The 17,548-nt window shown below is 38.5% G+C and overlaps 1 protein-coding gene across 4 annotated transcripts in view; it reads right to left on the bottom strand.

Annotated features, from left to right (window-relative positions):
• Nucleotides 1-2,265: 2,265 nt before the first annotated feature.
• The window catches only part of SUCO (SUN domain containing ossification factor), a 64,551-nt gene continuing 49,268 nt past the window's right edge, over nt 2,266-17,548 (bottom strand). For 3 of the 4 annotated variants that reach the window (XM_028152018.2, XM_008145855.3, XM_054711675.1), the window contains 6 exons: nt 13,291-13,378; nt 12,692-12,796; nt 10,847-11,001; nt 10,503-10,594; nt 5,448-5,503; nt 2,266-4,234 (listed from right to left, as the gene is read on the bottom strand). In XM_028152018.2, the coding sequence (XP_028007819.2) occupies nt 3,791-4,234; nt 5,448-5,503; nt 10,503-10,594; nt 10,847-11,001; nt 12,692-12,796; nt 13,291-13,378 (940 nt within the window). In that variant the 3' untranslated portion in view covers nt 2,266-3,790. Of the gene's footprint in view, nt 4,235-5,447; nt 5,504-10,152; nt 10,244-10,502; nt 10,595-10,846; nt 11,002-12,691; nt 12,797-13,290; nt 13,379-17,548 lie in introns of all 4 variants that reach the window. The other variant, XR_003619206.2, reaches the window with a different exon arrangement.

The following is a 17,548-nucleotide window of genomic DNA, read 5'->3' as shown; positions in this document are numbered from 1 at the left end:
GACATTTTTCATAAATAACAGTATGAACCAATTTACAGTTAGCACAGGATTGACTGAAAGGTGATCTGGTCAGCACCAGGCTCAGATCTCATTCCTGGTAACTTATAAGCTCACTAATGTTTGCAATCCGATAGCCAGCAGAGATGGCTCTAAACTGATCTATGCTACAGTGAAAAATAAACACTCTGAAATGCCCAGTTTTACTTAATTGATGGAACTATAATAGGCAAGCAGCAATGGGCCAAGAGCTAGCCTGGGACAGGCCTCAGGGCCCTGCAGTAAATAGTGCAGGCATTTCTGAGTGACTGGATGCGCTAGATTGCTCTGGGACAGAGACACACACTGACCAGGGCTCAAGTTCAAATGGGGCTCTTGTGATACATGTGCAGGGTTTTTTGGGGTTGTGGGGGGAGATCAGAGACTCTTGGGGGCGGGGGGAGAGCCACAGTTTCCGTTCTCTGCTGTGCCACTTGTTATTTTTACTTAGAATCTCTTTGATGTGATATTCATTAGCATCTCCTGCTCCCTCAAATCAATATTCTTTTTCATGTGGGGATTTTGAGTCATTTTTGTACTTCCTTTTAAAGTTCCATAAACCCCAATAAATAAGAATTCTGATTGTCTGCTCCTGGGCAGAGCAGACTTTTCTTCACCACTGATGCAAAAGCTGTTCATTTCTCTTCATTGTTGCCTGGTTCTTAGAATTGGCCTGTGTGGACTTCCTGACCCCAAAGATCAAGGGTGTGGCAGTCCCTGCCTAGTCAATTGTGTTCATGAAATATTTTTAATTTACCTCATTGAACCAAATATCTTTTGGAAGTACTCATATACTTTCATCTAATAAACATGCTGCAGGCATTCTTTCTATACCCATTAAACAGAGCATCTCCCAGAAAATAGCTGGACAATACACAGGAGGACATAAAGCTGATGATATATTGCTTCCGGGGAGGCAAATCCCCTACAATTCATGCAGGGAAGAGCAAAGACAGGAAAACTCCACTAGAAGCGCATAATGGAATCAAAAGTCATGGACTCCATTGGTTCAGAGTAATCAGATAAATTAGGCAACATGATATGGAAAGATATTAGTTTAGAGGAAAAAACTGGGTATAAGATTATTGGGAAAAGAAGGCAAGCCGAAGAGCTAAGCCAATGTCAGGTAGCTCAGTTGGTTGGAGTATCATCCCATACACTAAAAGGTTGCAGGTTCGATTCCCATTCTCCCTTCTTTTCCTGGACACTTAGCAGGGGTGTAGTGGTAGATAGCAGAGAATTGTTTTTCTGTATAAGCCTTATAAAATGAATTCCTGCCCTAACCGGTTTGGCTCAGTGGATACAGCATCGGCCTGCAGACAGAAGGGTCCCAGGTTCGATTCCAGTCAAGGGCATGTACCTTGGTTGCAGGCACATCCCCAGTAGGGGGTGTGCAGGAGGCAGCTGATCGATGTTTCTCTCTCATCCATGTTTCTAACTCTCTATCCCTCTCCCTTACTCTCTGTAAAAAAATCAATAAAACATATATTTTTTTAAAATAAGATTTCTCAAATTACATGTATAACTTTTTGAAAAATTCAACTAAAAGATGTTTTGCTTTGTGTCTTTGCTCTTCAAATCTTCAGTTTCTTCTTACTTTATACTGTTTTAATGCTTTAGTTAACATGAGAAGTAGACTGAGGTGGACTAGCAAGGAGCAGCCGTATACAGGAGTGGGCAAAGTAGGTTTACAGTTGTTGTTAATGTCAAAAAATGTGTGGAAAATAATACAATACTTAATAATATGAGAATAAGTTATGTTCCATGTACTCACAACTGTAAACCTACTTTTTGCCCACCTCTGTTCATATATACATAGCTTTGCTTCTTATCAGGCACAAATCTATTAACAGGAATTTTCACATTTTTCTCCTTATTTAGGTATAATCTCAGAGTGGAAAAATAAAACCAAATTATAAAATGCTGTGCTCTAATTAGATGTGGAAAAATTAAATGAGTAGTCGTAAAGATAGCCCCTAATGGGAGAAAAGCATGTACATGTATTCTATCTATTAAAAATCCAGCGCCTCCTTTTAGTGTTTGAAAGGATGAAATTGTGACTGTATGGCAGTAAAATGTTCACGGGACAGTTCGGCTTGCAGTTGGCGGAAATGTGACCAATTATGGAACAGAATGCTGCTGAACTTGGTTTCTGAAGTGGCAAAAACAAATCTATGTTCAGAGTAACAAATTTGTACATTCTCCTTCAAAAAACAGAGGAGGCAGCAATTAATAAAGACAAGTGTTCAGATTTATTTGGAAATTCACAGTTTCTAACGGCACTACAGCTCCGTGGTTACACACTGAGCGTCGCCCTGTACAGGGCCAGGTGCTGCAGTGCTTGACTTCGCTCTGCCTCTGCTTCCCCTGAACCGCTCTTCAGTGGGTTTCTGTGCAATCAGACCCTCTTGCTCTGAATGGCTAATTGTACAGACTGAGAAAAAATGTCAATCACCTAAAACACACTGTTAATCTAAAGCAGCAACTTAAACAAAAAAGGCTTTAAATAAGTCACATTACAAACAATACCCAGAAAGGTATTAGACAAGTTTAAACAGTTACTACAAAAAGTGCTCAATAAGTTATAACTTAAGTCTGACAACACAAAATGGTCGACTCTCTCCCTTTCAAAAAGAAACTTTCCACTTTCACCCATTACTGTACAAATACATACAAATACAGTCTCTGCCAATTAAAGAAATACAAGGACAAAATGAAGACAGACACATGGACAGCACACATGTACAACTCTGCACATTTGTAGCCCATACAAAGCCAACACCGAGGACTAGCAATCCCTGTGACTTGACCAATTTGACAGGCTCGACAAACTCACTGGCTAATTCTGTGCACATCCCTGGGCAGGGACTGTGTCACCTGGGACCTGGACTCATGGAGAAATGCTCACATTTTCTATTTGTAATAAGGAATGTCTGCAGGACTGGTGCTTACTGTGAATGTTTAAAATGTAATGTAGCTACGGAAAACCTTTACCAGTGGTTACATATGTTTAAAAGGTGAATTTGTAAAAAATTTATTTGCAAATACCAGTCATTTGTAAGAAAAGATCTTGTAGTTTTGTTTTCTTCATTGAGTTAATTACTGAAAATGAGTGTGAATAAATTAAATGCAAACAACATTTAACAGTATTACCATTTACCTAAAAACAGACTTAAAAATTCCAGCGAGTGCTTGTTTCCGGTGAGTTTGCTAAACAGAGGTCTACTTGGCAAGTCTGCAGGCTCTTCACACCATCTGACCCACGTTACTGAGCTCCAGGAGCAGATCACTTTAAAGCCTTGTAGTGTTTGCAGCTTCAAAAAAACTAACAAAGTTATCAAAGAAATCAAATGACAGGAAAAGTCCCCCTCCTCTTCCAGTGCATTATAAATAGACAAAAGGCACATAAATATGGAAGGTGCAAGAAATAGGAACAAAGCTACAGGAAGAGGTTCAGGCTTCCATTCCTACCCCACCCAGGGAACTGGGCTTCCAAACTACCAGTAATTTATCTGTGGAAAAAACGTCTTTAGAAAATTTCCACCACTGTCCTTGTGGGAAGTCATCAGCCTTGCAGAACTGCAGCTCATTGACCAAGACTGACGGACACAATCCCACCTACTTTTAAAAGGCAGAAACAATAATTTCTGAATACTTTTCCCATTACGATTTTCTCCCTCCCCTCAAACCCTTCAAATACCACAGAATGTTCTTCAAAGAACAGAAAGTCTCCAGTATGAAAAGTTCGATTATTCTAGATGTGTCCCGAGACTGCTGTCACACCAAACGTCCCCACGGTGAGCTCTTTGTTTCCTTTGATGATGTCATGCAGGCTCGGCAATGACCCTGACTTAGTCTGTATCAGAGTCTTTATCAACTTCCCTTGGTCTTGGACTTTAGAGCGCCTTCGTTTTAAAGCCCTCTTCTCAGTTTTTGTTTTTTGGGACTGTCCATTGCACAGACTTGTGCAAGCTGAAATGCCACAAAAATAAGACTCTTCTGACTGTGACGAAGTTTCTGAGCTCCCTTCTGAGGGAGGACCTTTGTAAGAAGAGTGATACACTTCTCCCACGTGAGAAAAGTCTCTCTGGTTCGTGAAGGGCTTCCTTCCTTTTATGTCTCCATTGGCTACAGGGTGTGATGGGTCTGCCGGCTTTATGGTCTCAATTTTTTCTGTTTTGTACTTGCAGCGTTTCTTCTATAACACAAGTAAAAGAAGGGGTAGGAATTAGACCTCTAATAGTTAGCTAGCTCATCAAACATCTAGAGAAGTGAACTAATGGAAGAGAAGTGCCACCTCCTGGTGAAAGTAACAATGGTCTATTTTATAAATACCTTCATTACCTTCCTACTAAGTAAATGCCACTCAGTAAAAGCTCTCACTGCCATCTCTGAATACAGATATGGGGATGCTAACTCACATCTGAATACGTAGAATGCACCAGATATTATACTAGCTGCTTTCATGTATATCTTACTCACCAACCCTGATAGGTGAGGATTTTATCCCTGGTTTTGGGTCCCTGCCAACTTAGATCATAGTAAGTAGCCAAGTTGTAACTGAATCCTAGGCTATTTGACTCTAAAGCCCACATTCTTTCACCTACAATCACCTCTAATCAAGATGAGCACAACTTACTTGGAGAGGCAAAATGGAAAAAGCCCAAGCTTCAGAAACAAAAAAGCCTAAGTCTATTCTGAGTTTTGCCACCTATTGGTCACATAAAAACAAAACCGCTTATAAAATGAGGTTGTGCACTGGCCAGGGGGCTCAGAAGGTTGGAGCGTTATCCTGTACACCAAAATGTTTAAGGTTTGATTCCCAGTCAGGCATATACCTAGGTTGCGGGTTCCATTCTCAGTCAGGGCTCATATGTGAGGCAACTGATCAAGGTTTCTCTCTCACATCAATGTTCTTTCTCCCTGCCCCTTCCTCTCTCTCTAGTCAATTAAAAAAAAAAAAATATCTTCGGGTGAGGATTAAAAAAATAAATAAATAAATAAATAATAAATAAATAAATAACATTAAAAAGGAGGCTGTTTGAGGATTACAGGACAGTGCACACTCTGTGCCTGACACGCACTGGCCCTCCATCCATGATTACCAGCCAGGGATCAGCAAGCTTTCACACATAATGATCTTAGGCTTTCAGGTCACACATTTGTCTCTAGTCATGTTCTTTTTTATTTTACAACGCTTTAAAAACCGCTCCAGATTCATACGAAATATGCCACAGGCCAGACATGGCCTACAGGTAGTAGTCTGCTGACCCATTTAAACATTGATTTATATCATTACCATGACTGGAAAGAAAGAGTAATTTAAGTACCACTATATTAAACCTTTCAAACCTATTTCTTCATCTACTACCACATAGCCAACCAAGACACTTAAAAAGAAAAAATATTACCTTTTTTTCTGGAGAGAACTTGAGGGGTTCTACAATGTACAAAGCATTTGGGTCTACTATAAATAAGAAAAAAATAAAAAGTAGATGTAAAGCAGGTTAGGTTTTAATTAAACACAATAAAATATTATATTATCCCTTAGGGATTTTTCCTAAAAGAAACTTAACCATATATTTATGCATTTCAAATTAGTAAATCAAGAGCAACAAGGCAGGAGCAAGGTGGGAGATGATTCCATTCTTATTTTGTGCTTGGTCCCCTTCCCTCAGCCTTTACCAGCTAACTACTGGCCAACAGTTAGGCCCAGTCCACCCCTCTTACCTGTTGAGAAAATAACATCATCACCAGTACGCTAATATCAAACCTACAGATCATCTTTTTTCCTAAAAGACTAACCTCTACACTGTGCCTCAAATGTGGGTCAATATTGTGCAACAAGCAGCTATGACCATGTATGAAAGTCAGAGGAACACATACACAAAACCAGGTCTAAGACTTTTTTCTAATTGTTTATTACTATGATTTACTATAATCAAAACTATGAACTCCAAAACCTAAAAACAGCTTTAACATGCAATATAAATGACCAAAGGGCAATGAGTGATCATTCTGGCATGGTGAGTAAATTAGAAATATTAGTTTTAGGTTTCTAAAATTTCATTACTTCAAGCACATTCAAGACAGCCCTATGCTACCCACATGGACACTATAAACACATATACCCAAGAGGGGCTGTGAGACTTCAGTCCCTTTGAGACAATTAAGAGTAAAGGATCTGTGATATGACAGAGGCAGAAGTTTATAAGGAGAAAATTCACTATGAAACTTCAGATGCCAGAAATTCATTAATAACATAATTCAACCAATTATATTTTTACATTATGTCCTAGAAATTTATTGAGAAAGTCATCAAATATATAAAAATATCTAACCATTCCTCAAACAGTCATTTCTATCAGCTTACTATTCTTACTCAAATTGTTTTTTTTCAAAAAACATTATGTCTACTTTTGGAGTGGGTGTTAGTGTTATTCAGAACAACCTCTCCAATGAAAGCAACTAAATATGATGGATTTTTTAATCACTAAAAGCATTTAAAAGCTGCCAAGATAAATGAGCAGTCTCCAGACCAAAATCGAAGGAAAAGTAGGAATCCAAAAAGTCAAGTGGACCACAAAAGTCATTTTTGTACAGAGAGCATATGCCAATGCAAGAATATGGGGACTTGAGTTTTGGTGGCAGCATAAGGGAATACATAAAAAAATCAAATCCCAGGGCCCACTCAAAGCAGCAGTTTGTAACATCCCTTCTGACTCCCCAATGGCAAGCTGGGACTCCAAACGACTAGACCCTCGGGGGAAAGAATGAACCCATAGAGTGACTGTCCAAATCACCATCACCTGGTGATCCAACAAGCCTCAAGCCATGAATGTAAAGTTTTCCTGAATATATAGCAAACACAAATTCTCCTACATATTAGCACTCAAACTGTCCCTATAAATAACTTTCAAAGAGAAGGATTAGCACACAGATAACGAATCACGCACACAACCCTAAAAGCACCTGAGCAAGAGTCTGCAAAGTCAACTAATGAATAGATATTTAAAATTTTAATTTTAAGATATTAGAATGATCAAATATAGACTATAAATAGTTACACTTACTATATATTTAAATAAAAAACCAAGCTTGAAAATATCTTCAAGAAACTAAAAACAAAAGGACCTAGATGCTTAAAAAGTACTAAAAGAACTCTTAGAAATGAAAAATAACTGATATTTAAAAGTCAATGGATGAATTTAATCGTGAACTATAAAACAGCTATGGCCTGGAAAACAGATCAGAAGAAATCATCCAAAATATAGCACAAAAAAAGCAAAAAGATGGGAGATAAGAGGAGTTTAGGAGACAAAGGGGATACAGAGAGAAGAACTAACACATTTAATTAAATGGAGATTCTAAAATAAGGCAGAGGTAGTATTGGGGGAGAGGGGTAGCTAAGAATTTCCCAGTATGATAAAAAGATATCAATTCAGAGATTCAAAAAGCCCAACAAATTTAAACAGGAATTTTAAAAAGATGTGCCTGTATTCACAGAAAATCCAAAATAACCTGGCATAAAGACAGACAAATAGACGAATGGAATTTTTTTAAAGCCCAGAAATAAACCCTCACACATATGATCAAATAATCTGCAACAAAGGTGCTAAGGCCATTCACCAGGGAAAGGAAAGTCTCTTCAACAAATGGTGCTGGGAAAACTGGATATCTATATGCAAAAAACTGAAATTGGACCTTTACCTCACAACCTCACACCATATTAACTCAAAATGGATAAAGACCTAAACATATGACCTAAAACTATGACATTTCTAAAAGAAAATGACACTGGACTTGACAATAATTTAATGTTTTTATTGCTTTTTTTAGAGAGAGGAAGTGAGAGGGAGAAAAACATTAATCGGCTGCCTCCTGCAGTGACCTCTCGGTACATAGGATGACACTCAACCAACTGAGCCACACTGGCAAGGGAGACAATGATTTTTTGAATATATGACATCTAAAGTACAGGCAGCAAAATCAAAAATAGACAAATAGGACTATGTCAAACGTAAACACTTTTGTCTATCAGGAACACAATCAAAACAAAGTCAAAAGTCAACTTACACATGGCCAGCATGGCTCAGTGGTTGAGCATCGACCTATGAACCAGGAGGCCATGGTTCGATTCCCGGTCAGGGCACATGCCTGGGTTGCAGGCTTGATCCCAGTGTGGGATGTGTAGGAGGCAATAAATGATTCTCTCTTATCATAGATGTTTCTATCTCTCTCTCCCTTTCCCTTCCTCTCTGTAATAAAAATATTTCTTAAAAAAGAAAAAAGTCAACCTATGGCCCTAGCCCAGGTGGCCCAGTTGGTTGGACATTGTCCTTTACATGACAGGTTAGATTCCTAGTCAGGGCACATACCTAGGTTGTGGGTTCAATCCCCAGTGGGGGCATGTATAGGAGAGGCCATTGATCAGTATTTCTCTCTTACATTGATGTTTCTCTCCCCCTCCCCTTCTTCTCTTTCTGAAAAAATCAATAAAGACATATCCTCAGGTGAGAAATTAAAAAGGCAACTTAAATGTGAGTATGTGCAAATCATATATCTGGTAAGGGGTTAATATCCAGAATATATAAAGAACTCCTACAATTAAACAACAAAAAACAAAATAGCCTAATTTAAAAATGGGAAAAGGGTTTGAATATGATTTTTTTAAATATATTTTATTGATTTTTTACAGAGAGGAAGAGAGAGGGATAGAGAGTTAGAAACATTGATGAGAGAGAAACATCGATCAGCTGCCTCTTGCACACCCCCTACTGGGGATGTGCCCGCAACCAAGGTACATGCCCTTGACCGGAATCGAACCTGGGACCCTTGAGTCCGCAGGCCGACGCTCTATCCTCTGAGCCAAACCGGTTTCGGCTTGAATATGATTTATAAATAGTCAACAAGCACTTGAAAAGATGCTCACCATTACTCATCATCAGAGAAATGGAAATCTAAACCACAGTGAATTATACTACCTCAGACCCATTAGGACAGTTACTATAAAAAACAAAACAAAACACAAAACACCCAGAAAACAACAAGTGTTGATGAGGATATGAAGAAAACTGAAACCACTATACAATGGTGGTTAGGACTGTAAAATGGGAAACAATACAAAGATTCCTCAAAAAGTAAAACTACCATATTGATATGTCTAGAAGAATTTAAATCAAGGTCTTGAAGAGATCTTTGCCCACTCAAGTTCATACTGACAACATTCACAATAGCCAAGAAGTGGAAACAAACCCAAATGCCTAATAAGAGACGAATAAACAATATGTGGTATATATGTATAATGGAAATATTTTTCAGTCTTAAAAATAAAGGAAATCCTATCACATGCTATGACATGAATGAACCTTGAGGACACAGTGCTAAGTGAAATAAGCCAGTCACAGAAAGACAACTACTATATGATCCCACGTACATGAGGTAGCTAAAGTAGTTAAGTTCAAGAAAAACAGAAAACACAGTTGTGATTACCAGGGGCTGGGTGAAGGGGGGGAAGGGGAGCTGCGTAATGTATGTAGAATTTTAGATTTACAAAATAAAAAAGTTCTGGAGATATTTCAATTAAAATTTTCAGATGCAAATAGACATATCAGCCAAAAGAAGAAAAAAAGATATAAAAACAGGAGGAAGGAGGAAGGAGAAAGAGAGTTACTAGTCCTAAGTAAACACACATGTAATGGGTTAAGTTTGTAAACCTTGGTGGTAACAGCAAACCAATAAAGCTCAGGAATGATTACTTGAATAATATAATCAATTGAAATAGGCTGCTTAGTTACTAAATCCTAAAGAAAGAGAGAAGCCAATGATTAAGAAAGCACTGCTAATTGAAATACAGCATTAGTTTGGTTATTTTAGTATTGCTGTAAGGATACTAAACTTTCTTAATAAGCACTAATTAAAGCACTACTATAAAAAGTACTAATATAGGAAATCAGCCACTCAGTACACATATATTCATTGAAATTTAATTATTCATTGAGTATTAGCCAATGAAAATAAAATGCTATTATAGACTCTGAGCTTTAAAAAAGAGAAAGACCAGATTGTTTTGAGAATTGCCTCACAGTTCTAAACTAGAGGCAAAAGGAGTCCTACCTGTACAGGAAGAGGAAGCAGATAAGCACAGGATGCTATGGGAGCACATTCAGGTTTTCCATATCTGATGGACTGTCTCAAACATCCCTTTCTAAAAAGAAATACTTCTAAACAGGAGCAAGTGCAAACAAAGCTACCAATGGCTCATTAAACTCAGCCCCTCCCACCCTCTGAGCTTTCAGGAACAGAGATAGATATAAAGTGTGAAAATGATAGGTGGCTTTTGACTATACCCATTATTTGTTGCAGATGGTCTCCAACACAACACTGATGCTATACTTATCCCATAAGTAAGCTAGATTCATGTTTACACATATATATGTACAAATTACATATTCATAAACACCTACCTTCTTTGCCAGTTAGCTGTAGAGACTTGGATCTGATGAGTGGAAATGAAGTTCTCCTTTTCAAATTCATATCATCATAGGAAGAGAAACACCTAACACATTAAGAAAAACCAACAGAGAACACAATGAGTACACGACATGTAAGATGGAAGCTATTGAGAGCTGTACATACCACATAAGAATAATATCTAAGCTCTAAGTTAACACTCCAGTTATTGCTAATACATGTAAAAAAATATTTAGGATTATTCTCTAAGAAATGAACTCAATATCCATTTACCCAAAATTATCAAAAATATAAAAAGAATAGTAAAAAAAATTGTGAAATATAACACTGACATTACCTTTTAGGGCTTGGATACTGATTACTTTTAGGAAGTCTTGAACTGTAATCTCCATCAAATTGAGAGGTGTTTCGACAGCGCTGCATACAAAGCATCAATCCCAAGACCACACAAAGAACCAAAGAAGTGATGAGATAGCTCTGCCGATCTGAAACCTGAGATGAGAAGGGAGAATAGTAGTACTTTAAAAATCACACCAGGAAAATCATAGTGGGATTTAAAATTCAAATGACAAATCTCAACATTTTCTTAATGTGCTTCATAATCATAATGCAAGGTCTGCTCTTTGAAACATACTGCCATGACAATGTTTTAATGTTTCTCCTTTTTTCCCCAATTCACTGAAATTTCCTAATCTATGGAAGTTTTAACAGTAGTACAATGAACATACTTGTGCCTTTCACCAATTGTTAACATTCTGTCACATTTGTTTTGTCTTTCCATTTGCACTACCTCCTCCTTGGGGAGAAAAAGCTCGTGCTCTTACCTTATCTTATAAAACTGAACCACCAATCACCTAGTTATCTAAACCAAAAACCTGGGGATTATCAATTCCTCACCCCACACACCCAATTTTTCAGCAAGGCTTGTCCTTCTCCTCTTAAATACATCTTGAATTCAACAACTTAACACTCTTCTCCACATCTAAAATCTTAGTCCAAGCCAACATCCCCTCACCTGGCCACTGCCACAGCCTCCTAAGTTTCCTCCCTACTTCTGCTCTTGCTGTTCCCCAAGAGGTAACTCCCCACAGAGCAATAAATGGGGACTTTCTCAAAGTGTTGTCAATGAGATGACACATGTCAGTTCTTTATGTAATACTTGCCAATGACTTGCAATGATTAGAATAAAATTCAAATCTAAATTGCCTACAAAAGCCTATATGACTGGGCTCCTGAAATATCCTAAACTCACACTTCTCTCATTCACTCAGCTCCAGTCACACCAACTTTCTTTCTGCACTTAAACAAATCAGTTTCTAACCTAAGTTCTTTGCTCTAGTTTGTCTAGTAACAGGTTTGTTCTGACCGCAACTTCTGACTGCTAATTCCTCTTAAGTGCTCAGTTCTAATGTCACCTCCTCAGATAAGACTCCCAACATCACTGTGGCTACGGCTGCAACCCTTATCACTACCACTACCCACACCCACATCTCACCATTTTCTATGCCACTGTCCTCCCCATGTTTAAGGCCAGGGACTATTCACTGCTGTGTGTCCCAACCTGGGACGGTAAAACTCATGCCTCACATGTACTGGTTGCTCAATAAATACTTACTAATCAATGAAATGTTTCCTTTGTTAAGTAACTCAAGCCTTTTTGAACTGAAAATGAAGTGTGTATTGCAACTATCAATGGTTTGCAAAAGGCCTAAAAGAATGGTTTTATAACTAACTGTATTTTAAGTAAGACCTAAACTATGAAAGCCATGTTTTCCAAAAGATTATGATAATTAATATATTTCCAAAACTTTAAAATGCCACATTCTGACTTTCTGAAAAGTTCTCTATAAATGACAATTTTGTTTGGTGAAAGTTCTTAGATACCATGTTCTTTTATTTTTTAATATTTTTTAATTAATTTCAGAGAGGAAGGGAGAGGGAGAGAGATAGAAACATTAATGATGAGAATCATTGATTGACTGCCTCCTGCATGCCCGCTACTGGGGATCGAGCCAGCAACCCGGGCATGTGCCCTGACCAAAATCGAACCCAGGACCCCTCAGTCCATAGGCCGATCCTCTATCCACTGAGCCAAACCAGCTAATGCTAGATACCATGATTTTAACATGCCTGCTTTTATGACAACCTCTACATATGTACTGTCTTAAAATACAATAATTACCTCCCGTTTCAATTCGGCTACTGTTGCTGATAAGTTTGATACAAGCTGTGTCATGTTGGTCAGCTGGGCCTGCAGCAACTGGATGGATTCAGTTTGCCGCTGATCCTGTGACAAAAGAAGAAATAAATATTTGTCTTTTCATTTCTTCTGTACATTAACTATAAGTTCATGTAAAATAATCTGGAAAAACTATTAAGTTCCTCAGTGGGAGGAAAGTATTAGTAAGGAAAGCTCCTAATGAATAAAGATTATAAATGCTTTTTTTTAAAATTTAATTGTTTTCCATCAGCATTTATCCCCCCCATACCCTCTTTCACTTCCACCCACACTCTGCGCCCCACCACCCTCACCCCAGCAATCACCACTGCACTTCTGCACACAAACAAATCTTGAAATGCAATTATCAATAATGCTCAAGAAAATATTCCCTACAGGAAATGTTAATACTAATAGCTACATAAACTTTCTAAAATGACATTAACAGGCTTAATCATAAGCTACCAGGGGGGAAAGAAAAGCAACATTACTTATCTTACCAGCGAGAGTCTACAAAATGGAAATTATTATAAAAAAGTAAATAAAACATGAAGATGGCTAACCTGCTCCTCTGCTATTCTTGAAGTATTCTGGAGTTTTATTATTGTCTTATTGAAAGCCTTTTGCATTTCTTCCATTTGTTTTCGATACCTGAGGAGTAAGAATTGATTTAAATTAGCTTAAATTTTTTATTAATTTATTACTGGAAACACACTTCTAATTTCTGAGACAAATCCATTGTTCTAAAAATGACTTACTGAGGCCTGTGCAATACAGGACCACTTTCTTAGGTAAAATAAGAGGTCACCTGAGGTGTCTGTTAACTTCAGCAACCAGTCAGACAGCTCCAAAACCTCCAAACCCCAAGCAAAGAGGAGAAAACAAGTCTATGTACCTCATGCTATATAAGAGTTATTAGCTGCATACTGTAATTAATTTATGAGAAAGAAGCCAAGAATACACAATGGGGAAAGGACAGCTATTTCTATAAATGGAGTTTGGAAAATCATAGTCACATGCAAAAGACTAAAGCTGGACCACTATCTTACACCATACACAAAAATTAACTCAAAATAAATGAAATGAGAGAAACCAAGATGGCGGCATAGGTAAACACCTAAACTGCTGCCTCGCACAGCAATTTCAAAACTACAACTAAAAGACAAAACGTTTATCACCCAGAACCACGGGAAGCTGGCTGAGTGGAAGTTCTACAACTAGAAGGAAAGAGAAAAGAGCATTGAGACGTGCACAAGCGCTGAAAAGCTGAGGTATGGAGGCGCGCGAATGCGGCTGGTGGCGGGTGATTGGATATGCTGCTTTTTTTCAACCCGAAAGGAGACAAGCTCCCGATTACTCTGAAATCCAGTTTCTGGGGAGACGCGGGGGACCCAAACTCCTACGGGGAGAGGCTGGACTGTCAGCCATCGGGTCGGAAAGTGAGGGTGACTTTCTTGCAGAGGTGCGCCCAGCAATCATTATTTACTGCGGTGGAGCGCGGGACGCAGGGACTTGGAAACGTGGAAACTCAGAGAAGGATGACTGGCAGCCATTGCTGTTTGCCATGCCCTAGCCTAGTGATGCCCTGAGACTCTGCCCCACACAATCTACAAACACACCCAAGCTCCGAGCAGTGGCTTTTGCATATAAATGGCCTGCCCTATCGCAGTTCAATCAAACTAACTGAAGCTCCAGTCAGACAGCTCCAAAACCTCCAAACCCCAAGCAAAGAGGAGAAAACTAGTTCTTGCTGTAGCTCTGGGTGGGTGGCCTCAGACAGTAGCTGACCTGAACCCAATTGGAGATCCAGAAGCTAGTGTATTTAGTGATCTGTGTGAGACGACACCAGATTTCAACTACTCTCATAAGGGACACATTCAAGAGGCAGACTCAGTGAGCATCAAAGTCCCATTGAAATAAGTCCTGCCCCATAAGCGTGTCTCCAGCACAGCAATTCTTCCATTATAGACACAGCGGGTCCTCACAGCCAACTGGCCTGGAGGTCAATTCCTCCCAGTGACACCAACAACAATCAAGACTTAACTACAACAAGGCTGTACACACAGTCCACAAAGGGGTGCACCAAGAGTGTCCACCTCAGGTAACTGGGGGGCAGACCCATTGGACCATATAGGACACCTAGCACACAAAGCCACCCTACTAACTCAGGGAAGCAGCGAAAATGAGGAGACAAGGAAAAAGATCACAAACAAAAGAAATGGAGGAAAACACACGACTGGATATAGAGTTCAAAACCATGGTTATAAGGTCTTTCAAGAATTTCCTAGAAAAGGTTGATAAATTTAGAGAGGCCCTCGAGGTTATGAAAAAGGACCAACTAAAAATTAAGCATACACTGACTGAAATAAAAAATATTATACAGAGACCCAACAGCAGACTAGAGGAACGCAAGAATCAAGTCAAAGATATGAAATACAAAGAAGCAAAAAACACTCAACCGGAAAAGAAAAAAGAAAAAACAATCCAAAAAGTTGAAGATAGTGTAAGAAGCCTCTGGGACAACTTCAAGCGTACCTACGTCAGAATTATGGGGGTGCCAGAAGAAGAGAGAGAGCAAGATAATGAAAACCTATTTAAAGAAATAATGACTGAAAACTTCCCCCACCTGGTGTAAGAAATTGACTTACAAGTCCAGGAAGCGCACAGGACCCCAAGCAAAAGGAATCCAAAGAGGACCACACCAAGACACATCATAATTAAAATGCCAAGGGCAAAAGACAAAGAGAGAATGTTAAAAGCAGCAAGAGAAAAACAGTTAATTACCTACAAGGGAGCACCCATATGATTGTCAGCTGATTTCTCAACAGAAACTATGCAGCCCAGATGGGAGTGGCAAGAAATATTCAAAGTGATAGATAGTAAGAACCTACAACCAAGACTACTCTACCCAGCAAAGTTATCATTCAGAATTGAAGGTCAGATAAAGAGCTTCACAGATAAGGAAAAGCTAAAGGAGTTCATCACCACCAAACCAGTAGCATATGAAATGCTGAAAGGTGAAGAAGAAGAAGAAGAAGAAGAAGAAGAAGAAGAAGAAGAAGAAGAAGAAGAAGAAGAAGAAGAAGAAGAAGAAGAAGAAGGAGGAGAAGAAGAAGGAGAAGAAGAAGGAGAAGAAGAAGAAGAAGAAGAAGAAGAAGAAGAAGAAGAAGAAGAAGGAGAAGAAGAAGAAGAAGAAGAAGAAGAAGAAGAAGAAGAAGAAGAAGAAGAAGAAGAAGAAAAAAGTAAAGATAAAAATTATGAACAACAAATACATATCTATCAACAAGTGAATCTAAAAATCAAATTAAAAATCTGAGGAACAGAATAAACTGGTGAATATAATAGAATCAAGGGCATAGAAAGGGAGTGGATTGATAATTCTCAGGGGGCAGGGGGTGTGGGGGGTACGGGAAGAGACTGGACAAAAGGCGTACACCTATGGATGAGGACAGTGGGGAGAGGTAAGGGCAGAGGGTGGAGTGGGAACTGGGTGGAGGGAAGCTATGGGGGGCGGGGGGAGAAACAATTGTAATAATCTGAACAATAAAGATTTATTAAATTTAAAAAAAAAAAGAAAAACTTGAATGTAAGACCTGAAACCATAAAACTCATAGAAGAAAACATAGGCAATAAGCTCCCTGACATTGGTCTTTGCAATGTTTTTATTTGACACCAAAACACAGGCAACATAAGCAAAAATAAACAAGTTGGACTATATCAAACTAAAAAGCTTCTGTAAAGCTATTAATAGCTACATAAAGGAAACTATCAACAAAATGAAAAGGCATCCTATGGGTTGGGAGGAAATATTTACAAATCATATACCTGATAAGAGGTTAATATCCAAAATATATAAAGAACTAACACAACTCAATAGCAAAAAACAAACAAACAAACAAAACACCAAAAAACAAACCCACACAAAACAAACAAAAACCCTGACAATCTGCCCTAGCCAGTTTGGCTCGGTGGATAGAGGCCTGCGGACTGAAGGGTCCCGGGTTCGATACCAGTCAAGGGAATGTACCTTGGTTGTAGTCACATCCCCAGTAGGGGGTGTGCAGGAGGCAGCTGATCGATGTTTATCTCCCATTGATGTTTCTAACTCTCTATCCCTCTCCCTTCCTCTCTGTAAAAAATCAATTAAAATAGATTAAAACAAACAAACAAGCCTGACAATCTGACTTAAAAATGGGCAGAGAATTTGAATAGACATTCTTCCAAAGAAGTCATACAGATGGCCACACGTACATGAAAAGGTGCTCAATATCCCTAATCATCAGGGAAATACAAATCACAATAAGATTATCACTTCACACCTGTTAGAATGGTTATCATAAAAAAGACAAGAAATAATACATGGTGGTGAGGATGTGAAAAAAAGTCAGCATACTGTTGGTGGGAATGTAAATTGATGCAGTTATTATGAAAAACATTATGGAAGTTCCTCAACAAATTAAAAATAGAACTACAATATGGCCCAGCAATTCCACCTCTGGGTTATTTTATCCAAAGAAAATGAAAACACTAACTCAAAAAAAAATATATGCATCCTCCCACCCCCACACATAGCATTATTTACAATAGCCAAGACATAGAAGCAACCTTTGTGTCTGTCCACTGATGGATAAATGAATAAAAAAGTATGATACAAACACACACATGAATATGAATATTCATTGTCATAAAAAAGAGAAAATCTAGCCATTTGAGACAACATGGAAGGATCTTGAAGGCATTATGCCATGTGAAATAAGTCAGAGAAAGCCAAATACTGTATGATCTCACTTACCTGTGGGATAACAATACTGGTTTAAAAAA

This window comes from Eptesicus fuscus, chromosome 22 (genome assembly GCF_027574615.1).
Source record: "Eptesicus fuscus isolate TK198812 chromosome 22, DD_ASM_mEF_20220401, whole genome shotgun sequence".
Lineage (NCBI taxonomy): Eukaryota > Metazoa > Chordata > Mammalia > Chiroptera > Vespertilionidae > Eptesicus > Eptesicus fuscus.
The sequence above is the reverse complement of the archived record's forward strand: the minus strand, read 5'-3'. Positions and strand labels throughout refer to the sequence as shown.